The sequence below is a fragment of the Aquarana catesbeiana genome, linkage group LG05 (genome assembly GCF_042186555.1).
Source record: "Aquarana catesbeiana isolate 2022-GZ linkage group LG05, ASM4218655v1, whole genome shotgun sequence".
In the NCBI taxonomy this organism is placed as follows: Eukaryota; Metazoa; Chordata; class Amphibia; order Anura; family Ranidae; genus Aquarana; species Aquarana catesbeiana.
Window position 1 is genome coordinate 476123391 of NC_133328.1, and position 22002 is coordinate 476145392.

The window sequence follows — 22002 nt, forward strand, 5'->3', positions numbered from 1 at the left end:
CAATGAATTTTTATTAAATTGATCTTCCCAGGCATAAATCTGTTAAAAGACCCTGCCATAACCTGCTACATTTCAAACTCATTACAGCCATGGAATATGCATTAGAAGTAGGGACAGAAACCCTGCCTGCTGCAGTGTGTTTTTTAATCGTTTTATTGAGCAGGGCAGGTTACATACTCTGTCTGTTTTTTTATTGCTATTAGGGAGTCTCCCCTCATTTCCTGTCAGGGCAGGATATGGAGGCAAATCTATTCAGCAGGGATACAGAAAAACAAACATTATTAGTAAAGGTAGGAAAGGTTAGAACATCTGACAAGGATTTTATTGCTGTCTTTGCTTTCAGGCTTCTGCAACAACTGCAACTTGTATTTGTTGTAGGGCAGGAGCAGAAAAGTGCGGGAAAATCTCCCAATGGGGTAAAGACAGAAACAACTCTTCCCCACTCTATTTAAAACTAAAAACCTGGGAGCGTGATCTCCAGTGTGAGTTTGCCGAGGAGCAATTGCACCACTTGTACCGCCTCACACATTCTAGCTCAGTGGATTCTAAAATGCAAGAAAAAAAAACTATAAGCTGCTGTCATGGTGGTACAGTGTGCCCACGTCCCTTGCTAGAATTTACCTCAGTCTCTGACTTGCGCTGGAGGGGTGCAGGCATAAGGGAACACGCCATATTTGGAGGGACTGTCCGTTATTATTACCCTTTTGGTCTGCTGTCCGCAGGCGCATATCGGATAGTCTTGGTACTGACGTACCTTTTTCCTAGAAGCACTTTTTTGCTTCACATCCCTCACCCCCCACTCTCACTATAAAACGCAGTGCTCTCCCTCACCTTTTCAAAGCCGCAAAGCGCCTTATGCCACAAAGCCAGCGAGTTCCACGCGAGCAGGACTGTCTTGGGAAGGTGATGGAGATAATGGTAGCAGAGGAATAGGTGGCCACTTGCAAGGGAACTTGTGAGCGCTTTAACTCAATCTGGGCCTCATGGCAGAGTCATACGTCTGGACAGACCCCAGTTTCCTCTAGTCTAGATATTGCTTTGCTAACCTTGGCAGACCCTGCATTTGGGCAACTTGTCCAAATGAACCGGGAACCTGAATCAGGTTCAGAACCAGATATAGAAATAAAATTAATGTTCCTAGTTTAGTCCTACCCAATCAGCCAATGAACCAGGTGTGTTTGTGTCTACCGATTCATAGAGTCCTTAGCTATACTTGTATATTTTTCATATTTTATATGCTCATTTTTTGAGCGCTTAAGATACAGTGAGGTTTTTTTTCACCGATTTATTATGCGAGCCCTTTCCCCTTCAGCCCAAAGTTTGAGGGGAATGTCCACTTAGATCGAAAATCTAGGACAGATTTAGGCTCGTAATGGTTATGGTGTACTGACGCGCTACTAATATCAGTGTTTGTTCTTGAGGTGAATTCTCCCTTCCGTTTTCCTTCTTTATATTGTTTTGTGTGGCTTAAAATGTCAAATAAAATAAATTGTATAAAAACTAAAAACCTAACCTCTATCCAAATTTTTTTTTTTTTAATGTCCCACGAGCTCAGAATGTGTGCCTCTAGAATGAGAATTCATTGCAAATATAATAGATTAGCCCATGCGAAAAGGCTTTTTCCTATAAAATTTACAACACAGAAGTCAGTGTTGGCTGAAACGGGATTCATACAAGGAACTGTTTGCTCATAAGAGAACAATTAAAAAACGTTGTATTCAGGGCTCTTTTAATAAAGCAGCTAAAAGGGCATTTGCTCTGGGCCTGCCAACAGCCTAATATGTAATGCTGTAATGTTAGAATTGTGAAATATTAAAACGGCTCATATGTCAGCATTTAGCCCCAATCCATTCAGCCCAACTTGTGATCCCAAGTCAGTACTAAAATATTTAACCAAGCTGTGATATTTGCTGTAATTATTCAACAGAGCTAGCAAGTGATTTTTGCCCTGCCCCATTTAAAGCTGAACTTGGCTGTTTTTATTAAAGGTTCTAAGTAATGCTCTTACTACTTCTACTAGTTCTACTTCTACTACTTTTGTGCAAGTAAAAGTTTAAACAAATATTTTTTTTCCGGTTTTAGATTGGAGTGGGAAGTGTATGAGATTCTTCAAGATTGTTACTGATAATGTCCATGTTTAATACATTTCTCCTCACTTTCTGTTCACCTGGAACAGGATATCAGAGAAAATGACCCCAGTAGACGCTGACAGCCATCTGTGGTTTTTAGGTTACATCAGATTTTTATAACTGTCTGTATCCCTGTAAGGTTTACCTTTCCCTCCACTTTCTGTCCCATAGACGGATGCCATTTGTACAGGTGGTGAGGTAAAATCTCCCCAGTGAAGACAAAGACTGACGATATTAAAAGGTCTGACAAACCCCAAACTATGTAACGAGAACCCTAATTATCCCCAAAACTGTGCATGTTTGCAACAAAACTGGCCACGTTTAAATTCCATGTCAGTGCTAAAAGTGGAACTTTATGCAAATTATAAAAATGGGCGAACAGACAGGAATTTTAATGTAGAAGAGACATGCTTTGTCTCTTCTGCATTAAACTTGCCTACCTGCCTGTCCCCCCTGTACAGTAAAACTGCAATGCCGAAGCCAATTGAACTCCTGTGCATGCGTGGATTGACGTTATATCAGCCTGGCCAATGAAAGCAGTTGGTGCTTTATACCTGGAAGCCCGCTGCTCAAAGAGGTCAGCAGCCAGCGAGAAGCTCCAGGACGTTGCATCGCTGGAGCAAAGGTGAGTATAGTTCCGCTTTAAGCAAGTAAGCTCAAGCCAGCTACAGACACATTTGAGACATAGCAGACAAAGTTAGAAGCATCATAAACTTTACTTAGCGGGGCCTTTAAAGGATTACTGATTAGGCCCGGATGTCATATGGAAAATATAAGAGCCCTTTCACACTGGGGCGGCGTCGGCGGTAAAGTGCTGCTATTGTAAGCAGCGCTTTACCATCGGTATTCGACCGCTAGCGGGGCGGTTTTAAGGGTTAAAAACCACCGAAAAAGCGCCTCTGCAGAGGCGCTTTGCCGGCGGTATAGCCGCGCTGTCCCATTGAATTCAATGGGCAGGAGCGGTATACACTCCTTCACCGCTTCGAAGATGCTGCTAGCAGGACTTGTTTTCCCGTCCTGCTAGCGCACCGCTCAAGTGTGAAAGCCCTCGGGGCTTTCACACTGGAGACAAAGCAGCGGCACTTTCGGGTCGTTTGCAGGCGCTATTATTAACGCAATACCGCCTGAAAACCTCCCCAGTGTGAAAGGGCCCTAAATGTGCCCAGAATAGTTGCCATTAACCCCTTGCCGCCAACATTATTTTGGTCTAGGAAACCAGGAAGCAACAATAGAAATGTAAGGCCCCTTTCACACTGTGCAGATTCCATTCTGATCAGCAAGGGATCTGTGAGCTGATCCTCTGCTGATTGAAGCAGTTGTGTTCATTCAGTTTCTGCAAAGCAGACACGGCGAGAGCCTGCTCTGCTCTATGACCCCTTTCACACTGGGTCCTTTTGCAGGCGCTATTGCGCTAAAAATAGCGCCTGCAAACCGACCTGAAACAGCCGCTGCTGTCTCTCCAATGTGAAAGCCCGAGGGCTTACACACTGGAGCGGTGCGCTAGCAGGACGCTGAAAAAAGTCCTGCTAGCAGCATCTTTGGAGTGGTTAAGGAGCGGTGTATACACCGCTCCTTCACTGCTCCTGCCCATTGAAATCAATGGGGCAGCGCGGCTATACTGCTGCAGCGGCGCTTTGCAGGTGGTTTTAACCCTATTTTCGGCTGCTAGCGAGGGGGTAAAACCCCCCCCGCTAGCGGGTGAATAGCGCAGCTAAAACGACGGTAAAGCACCTCTAAAAATAGCAGCGTTTTACCGCTGACGCACGCACCACCCTGGTGTGAAACCGGCCTAAGGGTGGTGTGGAGTAAACTTCACTGTCCATTTACACCTGTCTTCCAAAAAACTTAAAAATATTTTTTGTGGCTGGAGTTGCACTTAAAAATTTAAATGTACAACTTACACACAAATTCTGCTTAAGAAAAAACCTACAGAATCTATCTTGTTTGTAATCCGGCAGTCATACCTGGAAAGAGATCACATCAAAAATTCCAAATAAGCATGTATAGTAGGCACTGTGGAAGAGATGAGCTTACAAGAATATATGCCTATCACATTAATGCTTTCCTTCTGTCTGTGTGCTGCCATCATAATGTATGGAGATAATAATCTGTAGGCAGCCTTTCTCATTTGTATAATTAGCGATAAACCCACAGTTATTATTGCACAAATAAATCATGTTTAAAATGGAAATTACCGGTGACAACACACATGATTACTTTGCTCATTTGTCAAATTGTCAGTTTCTCATGTCAACTGTTGACTACTTTGATTTAAAAAGGAAATTATAGTCTACCATTTTTAGACATGGTAATGTTATGATGTAAATTTTAAATACTACGTATAGTTATAAAACTTTTTTTCATATAAACTTTATATTATACATGAAAATGCTGGGCAGTATATTGGCTTTTTTTTTTTTTTTTTTACAAAAAAAAAAAAAATTCTCTGGTCTCATCAGACCGGAGAATCTTATTTTTCATCATCTTGGAGTCCTTCAGGTGTTTTCTTTAGCAAACTCCATGCGGGCTTTCATGTGTCTTGCACTGAGGAGAGGCTTCCGTCAGGCCACTCTGCCATAAAGCCCCAACTGGTGGGGGGCTGCAGTGATGGTTGACTTTCTACAACTTTCTCCCATCTCCCGACTGCATCTCTGGAGCTCAGCCATGGTGATCTTTGGGTTCTTCTTTACCTCTCTCACCAAGGCTCTTCTCCCCCGATAGCTCAGTTTGGCCGGATGGCCAGCTCTAGGAAGGGTTCTGGTCGTCCCAAACGTCCATTTAAGGATTATGGAGGCCACTGTGCTCTTAGGAATCTTAAGTGCAGCAGAATTTTTTTTTAACCTTGGCCAGATCTGTGCCTTGCCACAATTCTGTCTCTGAGCTCCTCAGGCAGTTCCTTTGACCTCACTATTCTCATTTGCTCTGACATGCACTGTGAGCTGTAAGGCCTTATATAGACAGGTATGTGGCTTTCCTAATCAAGTCCAATCAGTATAATCAAACACAGCTGGACTCAAATGAAGGTGTAGAACCATCTCAAGGATGATCAGAAGAAATGGACAGCACCTGAGTTAAATATATGAGCGTCACAGCAAAGGGTCTGAATACTTAGGACCATGTGATATTTCAGTTTTTCTTTTTTAATAAATCAGCAAACATGTCACCAATTCTGTGTTTTTCTGTCAATATGGGGTGCTGTGTGTACATTAATGAGGAAAAAAATTAACTTAAATGATTTTAGCAAATGGCTGCGACATAACAAAGAGTGAAAAATTTAAGGGGGTCTGAATACTTTCCGTCCCCACTGTAAAATGATTTCTTCTCAGAAGTTATTTAGCAAAGATGACAACTGCATTGTCTAACATACAGAAAGATGCAAGGAGAATATTCAAATTTATAAATGAAACACCATCATAGAATAGAAAGGAAGCAAGCACAAATGTAACCCTTTAAAAAAAAATCCTTTCAGCCAAACGTGAAAAGAATAACTCATTGAAAATACACTATGCTTGACTTTATAAATTCTTTATTTCAAACTCCAAAAAATTGGAACAGACAGTATAGCAATCCTATTACAAGTACAAACAGTTAGAAAGAATTAGCCATCACAATACATCAATTAGGATTGTAGTAGATGTACAGAGTCTGTAAAGGCTGGCTATAAACCTCTAGTGGTAGGTTAAGATATTGCAAAGTTCTGTCGTTCCACCCCTCATTTTCTGTTTTCTTAGAAATAGTTAAAAATGGGCTCAGCAGAGAAAAGATGAGCTTTTTTATTTTTAAAAGGGTGGCTGTTGTGAACGGGGGACTCGCCGCTCCAAAGAACCTCTTTGTGGTCTAATGTGACACCATCAGGGTGTCCAAACATGGAAGTGTTTCACAGTTTGGTCCTTGAAGTCGGCCATAAGTTGCTCCAACTAGAAATAGGATGCTCGGTCCAGCCATTGCTCAATTGTTGGTGGAGAAGGTTACTTCCACATAACAGGGACGAAAGCTTTGGCCGAACTAAGGAGGGTTTGAGGAGAGAGTATGTAAATCGCTTAAATGACATTGGAGTGACACAGGCAGGCTGCAGGGTCATTTGCAAGAGACACATTCATCACCCTATAAATGGTATCAGTAACTTGCATCCAGAAGTCGCATATTTTAGATATTTTAGGGAAAGACCAAAAGATGTGTAGTAGTGTCCCAACTTGCTGGTTACACCTCCAACACAAAGGAAACACTGTTGATTCAATTTAATGCAAGACTTTGGAGGTTATACCAACAAGTCATCATTTTGTAACCAGTTTGTTGGCAGTTGTTGGCTAAGGAGGCCTTACGGGAAAAGAGCAAAATGCAGTCTTTTTGCAATGGAGAGAAGGAAATTTTAAGCAAGTGTTCCAATTTGTGTAGGAAAGAGAGGTTATGTGTACGGAGATCAGAAGCCAGCAGGTTGTAAGATACCATAAAAAAAAATGACTTAAAAAGGCGTTTTATCCATACAATAATCTAAGGGAGCGAGCTGACGAAAATCTCAGCGTGGGTGAAATAACGTCTTGAGTTGAGTGCCCGGCTGCTTACAGCTTAAAAAAGTCAAGTGATGCACAGACTATGCTTGACTTTAAAGGAATACACAGTTTTCAGGTTTGGTATACTTTAATGTATTACTACTCACCTTCCATCTAACCATGACCGTATGCAGAATACATTTCCCAACACAAACTGTCAACTTACTATAATTTTTCACAGGTAGCCTATGGCAAGTGAGACCCACTGAGATTGGAAACAGGTCCACTAAAGTTGTTTTTTTTCCTTATAGTAAAAGAAATCAGTAATAGGTTGCTCTGTAAATTGTCATAGCTTCTTGCACTTACCTGAATTGATATACAGTGGGGAAGGAAAGTATTTAGACCCCCTTAAATTTGTCACTCTTTGTTAAATTGCAGCCATTTGCTAAAATCATTTAAGTTCATTTTTTTCCTCATTAATATACACACACACACACACAGCACCCCATATGGACAAAAAAACACAGAACTGTTGACACTTTTGCAGATTTATTAAAAAAGAACAATTGAGATATCACATGGCCCTAAGTATTCAGACCCTTTGCTGTGACACTCATATTTAACTCAGGTGCTGTCCATTTCTTCTGATCATCCTTGAGATGGTTCTACACCTTCATATGAGTCCAGCTGTGTTTGATTATACTGATTGGACTTGATTAGGAAAGCCACACACCTGTCTATATATAAGACAGGTGTGTATATATATATATATATATATATATGTCTCTGAGCTCTTATATATAATATATATATATATATATATATAAATAAGAGCTCAGAGACAGAATTGTGGCAAGGCACAGATCTGGCCAAGGTTACAAAAAAAAATTCTGCTGAACTTAAGGTTCCTAAGAGCACAGTGGCCTCCATAATACTTAAATGGAAGACGTTTGGGACGACCAGAACCCTTCCTAGAGCTGGCCGTCCGGCCAAACTGAGCTATCGGGGGAGAAGAGCCTTGGTGGGAGAGGTAAAGAAGAACCCAAAGATCACGGTGGTTGAGCTCCAGAGATGCAGTCGGGAGATGGGAGAAAGTTGTAGAAAGTCAACCATCACTGCAGCCCTCCACCAGTTGGGGCTTTATGGCAGAGTGGCCCGACAGAAGCCTCTCCTCAGTGCAAGACACATGAAAGCCCGCATGGAGTTTGCTCCTGAAGGACTCCAAGATGGTGAGAAATAAGATTCTCTGGTCTGATGAGACCAAGATAGAACTTTTGACCTTAATTCTAAGCGGTATGTGTGGAGAAAAACAGGCACTGCTCATCACCTGTCCAATACAGTCCCGACAGTGAAGCATGGTGGTGGCAGCATCATGCTGTGGGGGTGTTTTTCAGCTGCAGGGACGACTGGTTGCAATCGAGGGAAAGATGAATGCGGCCAAGTACAGGGATATCCTGGACGAAAACCTTCTCCAGAGTGCTCAGGACCTCAGACTGGGTCAAAGGTTTACCTTCCAACAAGACAATGACCCTAAGCACACAGCTAAAATAACGAAAGAGTGGCTTTACAACAACTCCGTGTCTGTTCTTGAATGGCCCAGCCAGAGCCCTGACTTAAACCCAATTGAGCATCTCTGGAGAGACCTAAAAATGGCTGTCCACCAACGTTTACCATCCAACCTGACAGAACTGGAGAGGATCTGCAAGGAGGAATGGAAGAGGATCCCCAAATCCAGGTGTGAAAAACTTGTTGCATCTTTCCCAAAAAGACTCATGGTTGTATTAGATCAAAAGGGTGCTTCTACTAAATACTGAGCAAAAGATCTGAATACTTAGGACCATGTGATATTTCAGTTTTTCTTTTTCAATAAATCTGCAAAAATTTCAACAATTCTGTGTTTTTCTGTCAATATGGGGTGCTGTGTGTACATTAATGAGGAAAAAAATGAACTTAAATGATTTTAGCAAATGGCTGCAATATAACAGAGTGAAAAATTTAAGGGGGTCTGAATACCTTCCGTCCCCATTGTATGTATATAGTAATATATAATATATGGATGAACACATCAAAACATGCAAGTATGCAGACAGTTGCTAATTAACTGTGTTGCAAAGACGTGCTTTAGCAATATGTTTCTAATACATGCAATAAATGACTTCAGATCTAGTAGACAATATCATATACCCCTTAATACCACATACCCCTGATGTACATCATTTGAAGTTTATATTGTCTGACCTGTCAAGGGGCAGTGTAATTTGCTTTCAGTGGTTTGTTAAAGCCTGCGGAAAATGGGCATGCCTAGTACTGGTACTAGCTAAAGATGAGGAAAAGTCATTATTCTGTAGGCCTAGACCAGGACTAATAGCTTTTATAGGACACAAATAGCACCTGGATCAAGGAACACTGCATCAGCGAACAGGCCAGACAGTGTAAAGGTCAATTTCTGCATATTGGAGTAGCTGCAGGGATATTTTTGCTGTAGAGAGGGTTGGTTGTGACTAAATCTGGGTTTAATGGTTCCTTTATCCTTATGCCTCACCAACACAATACTTACCTTCAATTTGCGCAAAATAGCCAAGCAAAGAAGCCCCATGTAAGCACTAAGTTGGTTTGGTTTTGTCTTTCTAGTGTTCCCTCGGTGTGCCCCCACGTGAGTGCACTCAGGCCTATGGACTGGCTCCCAGTGCTACATCATGGGAGCAAGATTAGAGAATCACAAGCTTCGCCATACACAGAGGTACCAGATTTTTCATTTGGCCTTAGCAAGTAAATAGAGCAAATACTACAAAATGAAAGGGCCCTCAAGGTAATGCCTAACATAAAATTATAATGATCAAAAAAAGTTCAAAAGAAAACAAACTTAGTTGAATTATTGCGATTTGTCTAACTCAAGTAAGGGGGGAAATGAATGGAGTGGGAGCCTTCGGTAAATGCATATTGAATAAAAAACCTGTCTCGGCTCAACCAGCCCAAAAGCATAAAATATAAATAGCCCACTGCATTCATCAAAGATAGCAAATAATTTTATTAGATAAACCACAAATGTATGTTTAAAACAATGACGAACAGACACAAACACTAATAAAAACAAGCCAAGTCCACCTCTTGCAGACCCATGAATAAGACCAAGATAAAAGCAGCATGTGGCAATTGTACAATAATAATAAATCTAGCCTTAGATTGTAAGCTCCTTGAGGGTAGGGACTGATGTGAATGTACAATGTATATGTAAAGCGCTGCGTATATTGACGGCGCTATATAAGTGCCTGAAATAGTGTTGAGGGTTATACCCTTCAATCCACAAAATCTGAATGAATAGCTTGTGCACCTATGGAGGCCAAGATATATATATAAAAAAAAAAAACGTCAATGCTCATGGAGTAAAATGTGCAAATCCCCCCTGCTGCATCGTTGGATCCAATAGTGATAAGGGTTACTGGCCACATATACACAAATTGTGTTGACAATGTCCTAATGGTGTTTGGACAACCCAAAAAGGGGAAAACGTTTCCAATGGTCTAGAAGAGGTATGTCAAACAGGATAGAAATGTGTGTGAAATGCTTGCGCTAATAATCAGTGTAGACTGCTGCACTTTTACCACTCCTTGGATACAAGTAGATGATGGAAAAAAATTGAAAATGTAAAAGGTTGCACTGTCTCCTAAAAAAAGAAAAAACCTCTTCAAAAAATACAGCACACACAGTGTATCAACTAGTGATAAAAAAAAGAGTTCAATAAACAAGTGTCCATGTATAAAATTATTCCATTGGTATTCCACCAATTGGATGTGCTATCCACCGTTCCCAGTGATAATAAAGTAAAACAATCCAAATGAAAATTAAACTGGCCTCTTATCAACTTCCGATGATCTCTAAATTATAAAAGACGCATGAAGTAAGAAAATGTCCGATGCCTGGCCACATCCTGTGTGTGTCTTCCGACCTCCAAGATGGATGGATGGATGGAATATACTTTCAGTGTGGAGCCAGAGTTCAGAGTGAGAGGTGTTGGGATGCTGAGCCTGGAGCATTTGGATCCATCCATCCATGTTGGAGGTCGGGAGACACGCAGAGGATGTGGTCGGGCATTTTCTTACCTCATGCATTTGCTGATCTCTTATAATTTAGAGATAATCGAAAGTTGGTAAGAGGCCGATTACATTTTCGTTTGGATTGTTATACTTTATTATCACTGGGAACGGTGGAGAGCACATCCAGTTGGTGGAATACTAATGAAATAATTTTTGATGTGGACACTTGTTTATTGAACTCTTTATTTATCACTAGTTGATACACTGTGTTTGCTATATTTTTTGAAAAGAGTTTTTTTCTTTTTTTCATGAGACAGCGCAACCTTTCACAATGTCAAACAGGATGGTTGCGTACACACAATATAGAGCCACTAAAGACACTCAGTGGCATATCCGCTCCTGTATGGCCTCCCTTACATTGTAGCATATGGCTGAAAAAAGCAAACTGATAGTCCTGATCCCCCCAAGGACCATATGGTTGTATATAAAATATTGCGTAGTTCCCAAGTTCTTGGGGTGTAAGGTATACTTATCAGATGCAGAAATATGGCCAACTCCTTGATGGTGCAGCAATTGGTATTCCATTGCAGGGTGCATTCAAACAAGCGGGTGCCGTCACAAGGTCAACAGGGTCATGAGGATAAGACTGTGGCAAGGCCTGACCGGTTTTGCCAGTAACCGCCAGCTGCGTCAGAGGCCCAATCAAGTGCAGTCCATACACAACCATCCTGTTTGACATACCTCCTCTAGACCAGTGGTCATCAACCCTGTCCTCAGGGCCCACTAACAGGCCAGGCCTTATGTATTACCTTGGGGAGATGCAGACTAGAATACTGCAATCACTGAGCAGAAAATTATATCACCTGTGATTTATTTCAGTTATCTTGAAAACCTGGCCTGTTAGTGGGCCCTGAGGACAGGGATGATGACCACTGCTCTAGACCATTGGAAAAGTTTTCCCCTTCTTGGGTTGTCCAAACACCATCAGGACATTGCCAGCAAAATTTGTGTATATGTGGCCAGTAACCCTTATCACTATTGGATCCAACTATGCAGCAAATGGACATTGGGGATATGTATGCACATTGTACTCCATGAGCATTTACAGTTTTTATATACCTTGGCCTCCATTGGCGCACAAGCTATTCATTCTTAAGAGGTTTTGTGGGCTGAAGGGTATAACCCTCAACACTAGATTTATTATTTTTGTACAATTGCGAAATGCTGCTGTTATCTTGGTATTATTCATGGGTCTGCAAGAGGTGGACTTGGCTTGTTTTTATTAGTGTTTGTTTGCGTCTGCTCGTTATTGTTTTAAACATACATTTGTGGTTTATCTAGTAAAATTGTTTGCCATCTTTGATACATGCAGTGGGCTATTTCTATTTTTATGCTTTTGGGCTGGTTGAGCCGAGACAGGTTTTTTAATTCTCAGTTCTAAGTAAATAGAGCAGCTGGGGGCACCAGGACAAAATAAATAGTCAGGTTTCTTAGTGGGCTCTTAAGAAAACCATTGTTCCTTTGCCCTAAATGTATTACAACAAACACATAACATGGTCAGATGTCATTACCAGCTGCTATAGAACTTCACAATGCTGGCTTTTACAGTCAATTATATATGTTGAACAGTCCCAAGCAGAGAACCCTCAGGCTCGGTTCACACTGGGGCGACTTGTCAGGCGACCTAGTCGCCTGACAAGTCGCCTCCCGTTCTGTGCTATGGAACCGTTCTAATTGGAGCGACGCAAGTCGCTCCGACTTAGAAAAAGGTTCCTGTATTACTTTGGGGGCGACTTGGGGCGACTTGCATAGACTTCTATGCAGAAGTCGTCTCGCAAGTCGCCCCGCAGTCGTTTGCAGGTCGCCTCGCTGAGGCGACCTGCAAGTCGTGCCGCCCATGTGTGAACCGAGCCTAACTGGACACAGTTTACACTGAATCCTGTTATTAGTCATGTGATATTTGGGGGTCCAGATCAGTCATCTTTGTGAAAGCAAACGGTTTATATTTCCTCATAACGGGCAAACAAAAATAGCTTTAGACCCCTTTCACACTGAAGGCAGTTTTCAGGCGTTTTAGCGCTAAAAATAGAGCCCACTGGGGAGGTGGGCTTGCGGGATGGGAAAAAAAAAAAAAGTCCTGCAAGTAGCATCTTTGGGGTGGTTTGGGAGCGGTGAATACAGCACTCCTAAACCGCCCCTGCCCATTGGAATGAATGGGCAGCACTTCCGAAGCGCCTGAAACGTGCTTCAGAAACGCCGCAACACAGGCGCTTTTAACCTATTCTTCGGCCACTAGCGGGGGTTAAAAATCGCCCGACTAGCAGCCAAAAAGCGCCGCTAAAATGAGCGGCACTTTACCGCCAACGTGGTCACGGCTACAGTGTGAAAGTAGCCTTACTTCAGTATAAACCAAACAAAAATAGTTCAGAAACTACTTTTACAGCACAAAGATTCAACTCACCGCCAGCATAAACCTGTCCCAGCCCAGCAGATAAATAGCCCACAGCCTTTTCACAACTGTGTCCTGTTCCACACCACACCTCATGGACACCCATGGACACCTGCTGCCTGCTTCCTACCCTTTTTAGCCCTTTCTGGCAGACAGGTTAACTTTTACAGTACCATTATACCCGTAGTCAGGGTTGGAGGCCTTTTCCTACCCAAGTTCTCTGGACTTTGGGTCCCATATCAGGACTTAATAATACTGAGAAAACTGTAAAATCAGTTTTCCGTCTCTGCCAGATCAACCTGGAACCCCCCACCCTGGGTGGATGAGAATCCCTGGGTACTCCAACTGATTCTTATTATCCCCCTTAAGGAATTACAATCCAAACAATGGGGACACATACCTCCTATCCAAGACCCATCCCTGGAATCCTGTACAGCCAATATCTTCTCATGCCTGGTTTACTGCACTATAGAACATTCCTTCTAGATCTTCACTGTTTACCATCGGTATACCTTCCAGTTTCACCATTGCGTAGACCAAAGGGATACATAAAAACATTGGCTAGCTGTTCGGAAAAAAACAACTGCTGGGCAATCAATTCAGTCATTCATAGCATGCTAGCATACATGTGAACATGTGTGTGTTACACATAAGATCTCTCTTACCTGTGGGAATAAAAGACCACCAGCCACAAAATACCAACCCAAGAGAAAATCTTTTCTATAGAACACAGCTGTGCCAAGGGCATCTAATTGTGTGTACACCATTGGCATCCTGACCAAAGTCCAAACTTGGTTAAATGACGTTATCAGTGGTAATAAATTATCTGTATAGGAGTAATTTAACATTATGAATCTGTTTCCTGCCCCCAGAAGAAATACAGATCTTTTATAGGCTAAAATTAAAATCAACTAGGGCATTCTCTTTCTTTTGTAAGAATATCTGATATTATGCCACAAATCCATTCAAATGGAAAACAAAGATTTTTAAAATAGGCACTTCCCTGTTAACAATGGTGTATACTTTGTGGTAACAATGTTAGTGGGATACGACTTCCTACAGAAAACCATTAACACACAGTAAATCTACACTCAGCTTACAAGTCCGTCTTCTCTCATGCCCCCAAAGCACTGAACTAATGAAGTACATGGCTCCACAGGAGTCTGTATGTCAATATAAAAACAAAGGGAGCGGAAAGACATACTCTGAGTAAGCCCAAAACCACATTGTTCTCATACTTGTGCATCACTGGAAAATTTAAACAGGTCATTCCTCCCAAAACGAACACAAGCAATGCATGCACTCAGAATCCAACTTGCTGACCCTTTGCAACTGTACACAAAAAGATGTTACACAGAGCAGTGCAATATATACACACATTAGAAGACCAAAAATGACAAAACACATACAGTGGATATAAAAAGTCTACACACCCCTGTTAAAATGTCAGATATCTGTAATGTAAAAAAATGTGACCTATAAACTTTTCTTAGTCGTATCCTACAGCAAAAGCCATGGTCCGCAGAGAGCTTCCAAAGGATTAGAGGGATCTTATTGTTAAAAGGTATCAGTCAGGAGAAGGGTACAAAAGAATTTCCAAGGCATTGAATATACCAATGTGTTATTGTCTGATGAAACCAAGGTTGATTTTTTGGCCATAATTCCAAAAGATATGTTTGGCACAAAAACAAGACTGCACATCACCAAAAGAATACCATACCCATAGTGAAGCATGGCGGTGGTAGCATCATGCTTTGAGGCTGTTTTTCTTCAGCTGAAACAGGGGCATTAGTCAAGGTAAAGGGAATTCTGAACAGTTCCAAATACCAGTCAATATTGGCACAAAACCTTCAGGCTGCTGCTAGAAAGCTGAACATGAAGAGGAACTTCATCTTTCAGCAGGACAACGACCCAAAGCATACATCCAAATCAACAAAGGAATGGCTTTACCAGAAGAAGATTAAAGATTTGGAATGGTCCAGCCAGAGCCCAGACCTGAATCTGATTGAAAATCTGTGGGGTGATCTGTAGAGGGCTGTACGCAATCTGACAGATTTGGAGTGTTTTTTGCAGAGTGGGCAAATATTGCCAAGTCAAGGTGTGCCATGCTGATAGACTCATACCCAAAAAGACTGAGTGCTGTAATAAAATCATAAGGTGCTTTAACAAATTATTAGTTTAAGCCCTGGTTCACATTGATGCTACTTCACTTGAAGTAGCGCAATTTCAAAGTAGCTAGGTCAGCGCGATTTCAGGTACTACTTGATAGACATCTGTGAGGCTTCATGCACAGATGTCTATTGAAGTCGCACCTGAAATCGGCAAAAGTAGTGCAGGAACTACTTTTGCAAATCGGTGTGGCGCCACAAGATCGGTGTCCCAACGATTGGAACAGTGCCATTGTCTTTAATAGGCTGCGACTGGTCATGCGATTTGAGCTCTCAAATCACATGACAAATCGCTTTAATGTGAACCTAGGTTTAGGGTGTGCACACTTATGCAACCATATTATTTTATTTTTTTATTGTTACTTCCCTACGCCTAAAAGATTTCAGTTTGTTGTTCAACTGAGTTGTACAGTTCATAGGTCACATTAAAAAGGTGGAAAAAGTTTTAATTTATTTATCTTTGCCTATTTTTTTTACATCACATGAACCTGACATTTTAAAAAGGGGTGTGTAGACTTTTTATATCCACTGTATAAAGGCTTATTCATAAGGTAGTGCAGACTTCAATTTAAACAGACTCTTTTAGCAAAAATAAAAATTGGAAAAACTGCTGAAAGCCTTAAAATCTTGGCCCTTATGCCAAACCCTGGGCCGTTCTGACAGGCAATGCTTTTAAATTTCCAGGTAGTGTTGGAGCCCAACAATTCCATATGCCCCCCCCCCCCCCCCCGCACAGTCCTACTGGCCCATCATGATTATGAGCTGTTTTACTACCCATATAGAAATAGGAAGGAGCCATTAAGGGGCAGAGAAATGCTAAGGACCAGAAAACACAAGTGTGTACAATTCTACACAGCGCTGGGGCACTATCTTGTGAGATCTGGGATACTCAGCATTCCAAGAGATCTTGTTAAATGAAACTTGACATCATCCCTTGCAGTAAGTAAGCATATATAATTTTTTCTACCGCTATTTGTTTTCTTTCCATTAATGCTGATATTTACTTTAATTGGGGAGAGGATTCTCATATATGAAGCAAACCTTGTTTTTATGAACTGCAGATTTCCCTTTACAGAGCAAGTCCACTTTTTTTTCGAGAAAAAAAAAAAAAAAAAAAAAAAAAAAAAAACACACACAATCTCCTCTGCATGATCAACATACTTAGAAAACTTTGTCGCAGATCCCCACTGGTTTGTTTCATAATGCCCGACGCAAAGTGATTCTGAATAGGAGTGACTGGTTCAGTATAATCAGCTGATGCATGTTCAGTGTTCAGATTAGATAAGTTGCAGTGTCTGCATTCCTTTACAAGTAATTAACCCTTAGGAAGTTGCTCACCAAAAATTACATTTTTATTGCACAGGATGCCTAAAACCTGACTTGTATCTTAGTGCAGACTTCTTCCCAGAAGCAGGAATTGATATTTTTGGAGGTGTTTTGTACACTATGTACAGAATGCCTCCAGGTTACCATATTGCATTGAATTTTACAAAAAATTACAGCGCTGCAGATTGAAATAGGAATAGAATTTTTAAGTACATTATTATAACTTGTGTAACAATATGTTTTTTTTTTTTTATTCGCTCCTATTTTTTTTCCAAGCAAGTGGAGTTACCCTCTAGTCTAGGCAGAGCTTAGGTCAGAAGTTTTGCTCCTAAATAACACAATAAACTAAATTAGAAAGGCACAAAAAAAAACTCTTTATAGCCATGTCACGTCTACCTTTAGGCACTAGTTTTACTTAAAGAGGAACTGCAGTCTGCTCACATAAATTTGTAATAAAAACATCTTTGCCATTCTGAAGCTTCCCTCCAACCACTTTGCATATTATTTTATATATACAGTACTGTGATTCTGTACTTGCCAAATATGCTGCAGAAATATCCCTCCACTAAGTCTGGCTGCATCCATTTTAACTGTGGGCAGCTGAAGCTGCTGTCTGTTCACTTCCTGGATTTACACAGACACACACAGGCACACCTCCAGCTCTGCAGCTCTCATTGGCCCTCTTATGACTCATCCCCCCTCCCTTCCTGGCAAACACTCACGAGAGTGAGAGAGAGCTGTGCATGATGTCATAAGCCTAGGCTAATGACCAGACAAGAAACAGGAAGTGGGCTGTATAATGTATTTACTGGCAGAAAAAAATGTTTTACTATTCAAAGTTAAAACAACAAGGGCAGAGGATTTAATAGATGGAAAGACGAACAAATGACTGAAGGTTCGCTTTAAACCCCTTCCTATCTCACTCTCTCTCCCTATTTCAACCTTTGTCCCCACATCACTCTTTTTTACACTTTTTTCACATTCACACACCAACACACATCACTATGATTTGTTTCATATAGGTTTCCCAAACGGAAGTCAGCATCCCACACTTATTGCACCTACCAGCAATGGTTTTGCCTATGGCTGTTGCTCTCATTCCCGCAGACCACCCTGGCGTCAGGCGGCTTTGCATTGCAGCTCTCTGTGATTCTGGACACTGTTTCACTGGATCGCTGATGCAGACATGAGTTTGGACGCACAACCTTTAATTCGTTTTATACAAGTAAAATATTTGTATACAAAACCTTTTTTTATTTCCTGTTTATTTCCTGAAAATATATATTTTTTTTTCTATAAAATTATATTTTTTAGAATCATTCCATGACGTATGCTCCTGATGAGCGGTTGCTATACCGTGAAACGCGTAGAGCTTTGATTATTACCAATCTTCACATATCATGGAATATCAAGATTTCAATGATTCCATTTACCTCCATAAGTATCTGTCATGGCATTAAATCCTTTTTATTATTTGTCCTAATTTTCATGGCTCTCTTTGGGTCTAATCACGGTAACAATTGTACACATGTATGTTGATTGCTATCTTTGCTCTCTGTGTGACAATGGATCATGACTTATTGTGCAACTTATGTGTATTTTATGTATAATCAATCCATGGTTTATTATATAGAGGCTTGATGCCCACAGCATCTTAGAGGTTGGATGCCCGAAATGTTTTTTATACACCATGGATTATAGCAAATAAATGAATTTTGGTCACTTGACCTGCGTTGTGCTGCTCTGTGCTTCATTTAAAGTCCCACTTCTCCTCCTTTTTTTTAAAACCAATGACCAGGATGGAGGCGAGCATCCCTTTGGTGCTAGCCTCATTTAAAGTCCCAAAACTTTTTCCTTTTTTTAAATTCGCTTTAAAATGTTTAAAACGGCCAGCTTATAAGCATGAAAAATATGCATCACTCCTAAGATCCGACCATTTTGGAACAAGGTTTTTAATATGATATTTAAAGGTGACTGGTCATCAGATTCCTAGATCCATTCATGTAGCTATTCTCAATGCCCATATACCTCTCATTCCAAAGCACACACAAAAATTAATTCACTTCATACTAACAGGATCCAAGCTTATAATAGCGAAAGCTTGGAAGAAACCTAAACCCTTCTTGTCAGAGGTCAGAAGAAAAGTGTCCTGGATAATGACCCAAGAAAAGTTAACCAGCATTTTAGCTGACAAGATCCCACAGTTTGAACAAATTTGGGATCCTTGGATTAAATATATAAGGACTTGTATTTAGCATGTTGTTATATAGACTATCTCTATTCCCATGCATTAGAATAGACCCCTATCCCCTCTCTTTTTCTCCTTTCCCTTTCCTCTTCTTTTTCTGTCTTTTCATTTATATGTCTTGAGGACTTCTGGAAATGACATTTGAAGATTCTTACCTACAATTTTAATTTATTATATCAATATGTATATTTTATCTTTCTTTTTGTTGGACCGGATGTTCCTGTCTAAACATTTCTTGATTGGGGGTTGGGGTCGTTGGGGGGGGGTGGAGGTTTCGCTCCTTCGGCACAGTTTGATCCCGTTAGGGGTGCCGGGGGTTGGGAGTGCCTCTATTTCCTTAATGATCCCCACCAGATCAGAATATCTAATAAGTTGACTACACAGGAATAGTATATTTAATTGTATTTATTTATATCCAATTTTATTTTCTCCCCACTTATCAAAAACACATGTTTGTGAAATAGTCATTCTCCAGGAATTAATGTTATACAATGTTAATAAATATTTAAAACAATGATTAAATGAATTGTATTGTATCCTATGTTATTTTAAAAATAAAATATTTTGAAAGTGAAAAATATGCATCACTTTCTTGGTAAAGTATATCAGAAGCAGTTACTCCAATCAGAAAAGCAAGCCGCTTCTGAATGTTCCCGGCAATCCTAGTGCTTCTATTAATTTCCTTTTTTGTTTGCAGTAAATACTTTTATTTGTAGGGCAAATAATGGAAAGTAACCGAATCATTTCAGACTGCCTACTAGTCAAAAATAAAAAGCCAGAGTTCTTATGGGGTTCACACTGTTTAGGCACTGATGTCATGGAAAGAACAGACATGCTAATTAGGGACTGGAAAAACCACAGTTCTGGGCGATTTACAATTTCGAAAGCATATTATATTTAAAGTGAGAGGATCTTGCAAATTCCATAAAATTGTAAATGTTTTTATATTATTTGTACAAAGGCTAAGTGCAGTAACCCAGAGAACCAAGGAAAATGTGTTTTATTTAGATCAACGTGACTAGTGCCTACTGAGATGACAGTCATGTTTGGCTGTTATGCTTCTTCTGTACACAGGCATGTTAACCACTTCAGTCCCGGAAGGATTAGCCCCCTTCCTGACCAGGCCATTTTTTGCGATACCGCACTGCGTCGCTTTAATTGACAACTGCGCGGTCATGCAACGTTGTACCTAAACAAAATGTATGTCTTTTTTTCCCCACAAATAGAGCTTTCTTTTGGGGGTATTTGATCACTTCTGCGGTTTTTATTTTTAGCGCTATAAACAAAAAAAAAAGCGACAATTTTGAAAAACACAATATTTTGTACGTTTTGCTATAATAAATATCCCAATTAAAAAAAAAAAAAAAAAAAAAAACCCCACACCATTTCTTTCTCAGTTTAGGCCGATATGTATTCTTCTACATATTTTTGGAAAAAAAAAAAAAAAAATCGCAATAAGCGTATATTGATTGATTTTCGCAAAAGTTATAGCGTCTACAAAATAGGAAATAGATTTATGGCAACATTGTTTTTTTTTTTCTTAATATTAATGGCGGCGATATGCGATTTTTAGCGGTACTGCAACAATGCGGCGGACAGATCGGACACTTTTGACGCTATACAGCAGGGATATGCAATTAGCGGACCTCCAGCTGTTGCAAAACTAGTCCCATCATGCCTCTGCCTCTGGGTTTCATGCTTGTGGCTGTCAGAGTCTTGCTATGCCTCATGGGACTTGTAGTTCCGCAACAGCTGGAGGTCCGCTAATTGCATATCCCTGCTATACAGCGATCAGAGCTAAAAATAGCCACTTATTACTGTATAAATGTCACTGGCAGGGAAGGGGTTAACACTAGGGGGCGATCGAGATGTTAACTAGGTGTGTTCTAACTGTGGGGGAGGAGATCGATCGGTGTTCCTACTTAGTAGGAGCACACAATCTGTCTCCTTTCCCCTGAGAGAACCGGGAGCCTATGAGGCTGCAGGGCCTCTGACCCTTTGTCTGGACAGTGCTGATTGGCCTGTGCTGATTACATGCACTCTCCCAAGGAAAAAAAAAACAAAAATTGTCTAGCAATAGACACCAAACTGAACATGTGCCGAGTGCCACCAAGGCTCTGTGCTATCAGGAGACAGTTTGGGGACTGTGGAAGGGGAGGATCAGAGAATACAGATTTAACACCTTAGGTTCCACAGCGAGTATAACAAGCCTGCTTTCTTTACTGCATATACAGGCTGATTTGACTGTTGTGGGTTTAGTAACGCTTTAAGTGAATCTATTTCACAATTTAGTGAATCTTGCAGAAAACATGCAGTCAAGCAGCCTTTAGCCATACTTAGCCTCACACACTGGGCAGAAAAAAGGCAGATTTTACAGGCATTTATGTTTTCAGGCTGTAAAAATGAAATGTTACAAATTTTGTCATGTAACAGCCAAAAAAGTAAATGTATTTTATTGGGTTATATGTGATAGACACAATGTGGCACATAATTGTGAAGTGGAAGGAAAATGATAAAAGTTTTTCAAAATTTGTGTGATGTGCATTTGTATTCAGCCCCCTTGAGTCAATACTTTGTAGAACCACCCTTCGCTGTGAACATCAATTTTCAAGTCTTGCCACAGATTCTCAGTTGGATTTAGGTCTGAACTTTGACTGGGCCATTCTAACACATGAATATGCTTTAATCTAAACCATTCCATTGTAGCTCTGGCTGTATGTTTAGGGTCATTGTCCTGCTGGAAGGTGAACCTACACCCCAGTCTCAAGTCTTTTGCAGACTAACATATTTTCTTGTAAGATTGCCCTGTGTTTGGTTCCATCTATTTTCCCATCAACTCTGTCCAGCTTCCCTGTCCCTGCTGAAGAAAAGCATCTGCCACTAATGTTTCACAGTGGAGAAGGTGTTCAGGGTGATGTACAGTGTTAGTTTTCTGCCCCACATAGCTTTTGCTTTTAGGCCAAAAAGTAGAATTTTGGTCTCATGTGACCAGAGCACCTTCAACAGGTTTGCTGTGTCCCCCACATGGCTTCTCGCAAACTGCAAACAGGACTTATTATGGCTTTCTTTCAACAATGGCTTTCTTCTTGCCACTCTTCTATAAAGGCCAGATTTGTGAAGTGCACGACTAATAGTTGTCCTGTGGACAGATTTTCCCA

General features: G+C 40.8%; 1 protein-coding gene across 2 annotated transcripts in view; it reads right to left on the bottom strand.

Moving 5' to 3' along the window:
* The window catches only part of TMEM241 (transmembrane protein 241), a 218584-nt gene that overhangs the window by 59762 nt on the left and 136820 nt on the right, over positions 1-22002 (bottom strand). Inside the window, exon 14 of one of the 2 annotated variants that reach the window (XM_073631475.1) lies at positions 5692-6134. The exons of the other annotated variant lie outside the window; for it this stretch is intronic. Within the exon in view, the coding sequence (XP_073487576.1) occupies positions 6078-6134 (57 nt within the window). The 3' untranslated portion in view covers positions 5692-6077. Of the gene's footprint in view, positions 1-5691; positions 6135-22002 lie in introns of those variants that run through there. 2 annotated transcript variants of the gene reach the window in all.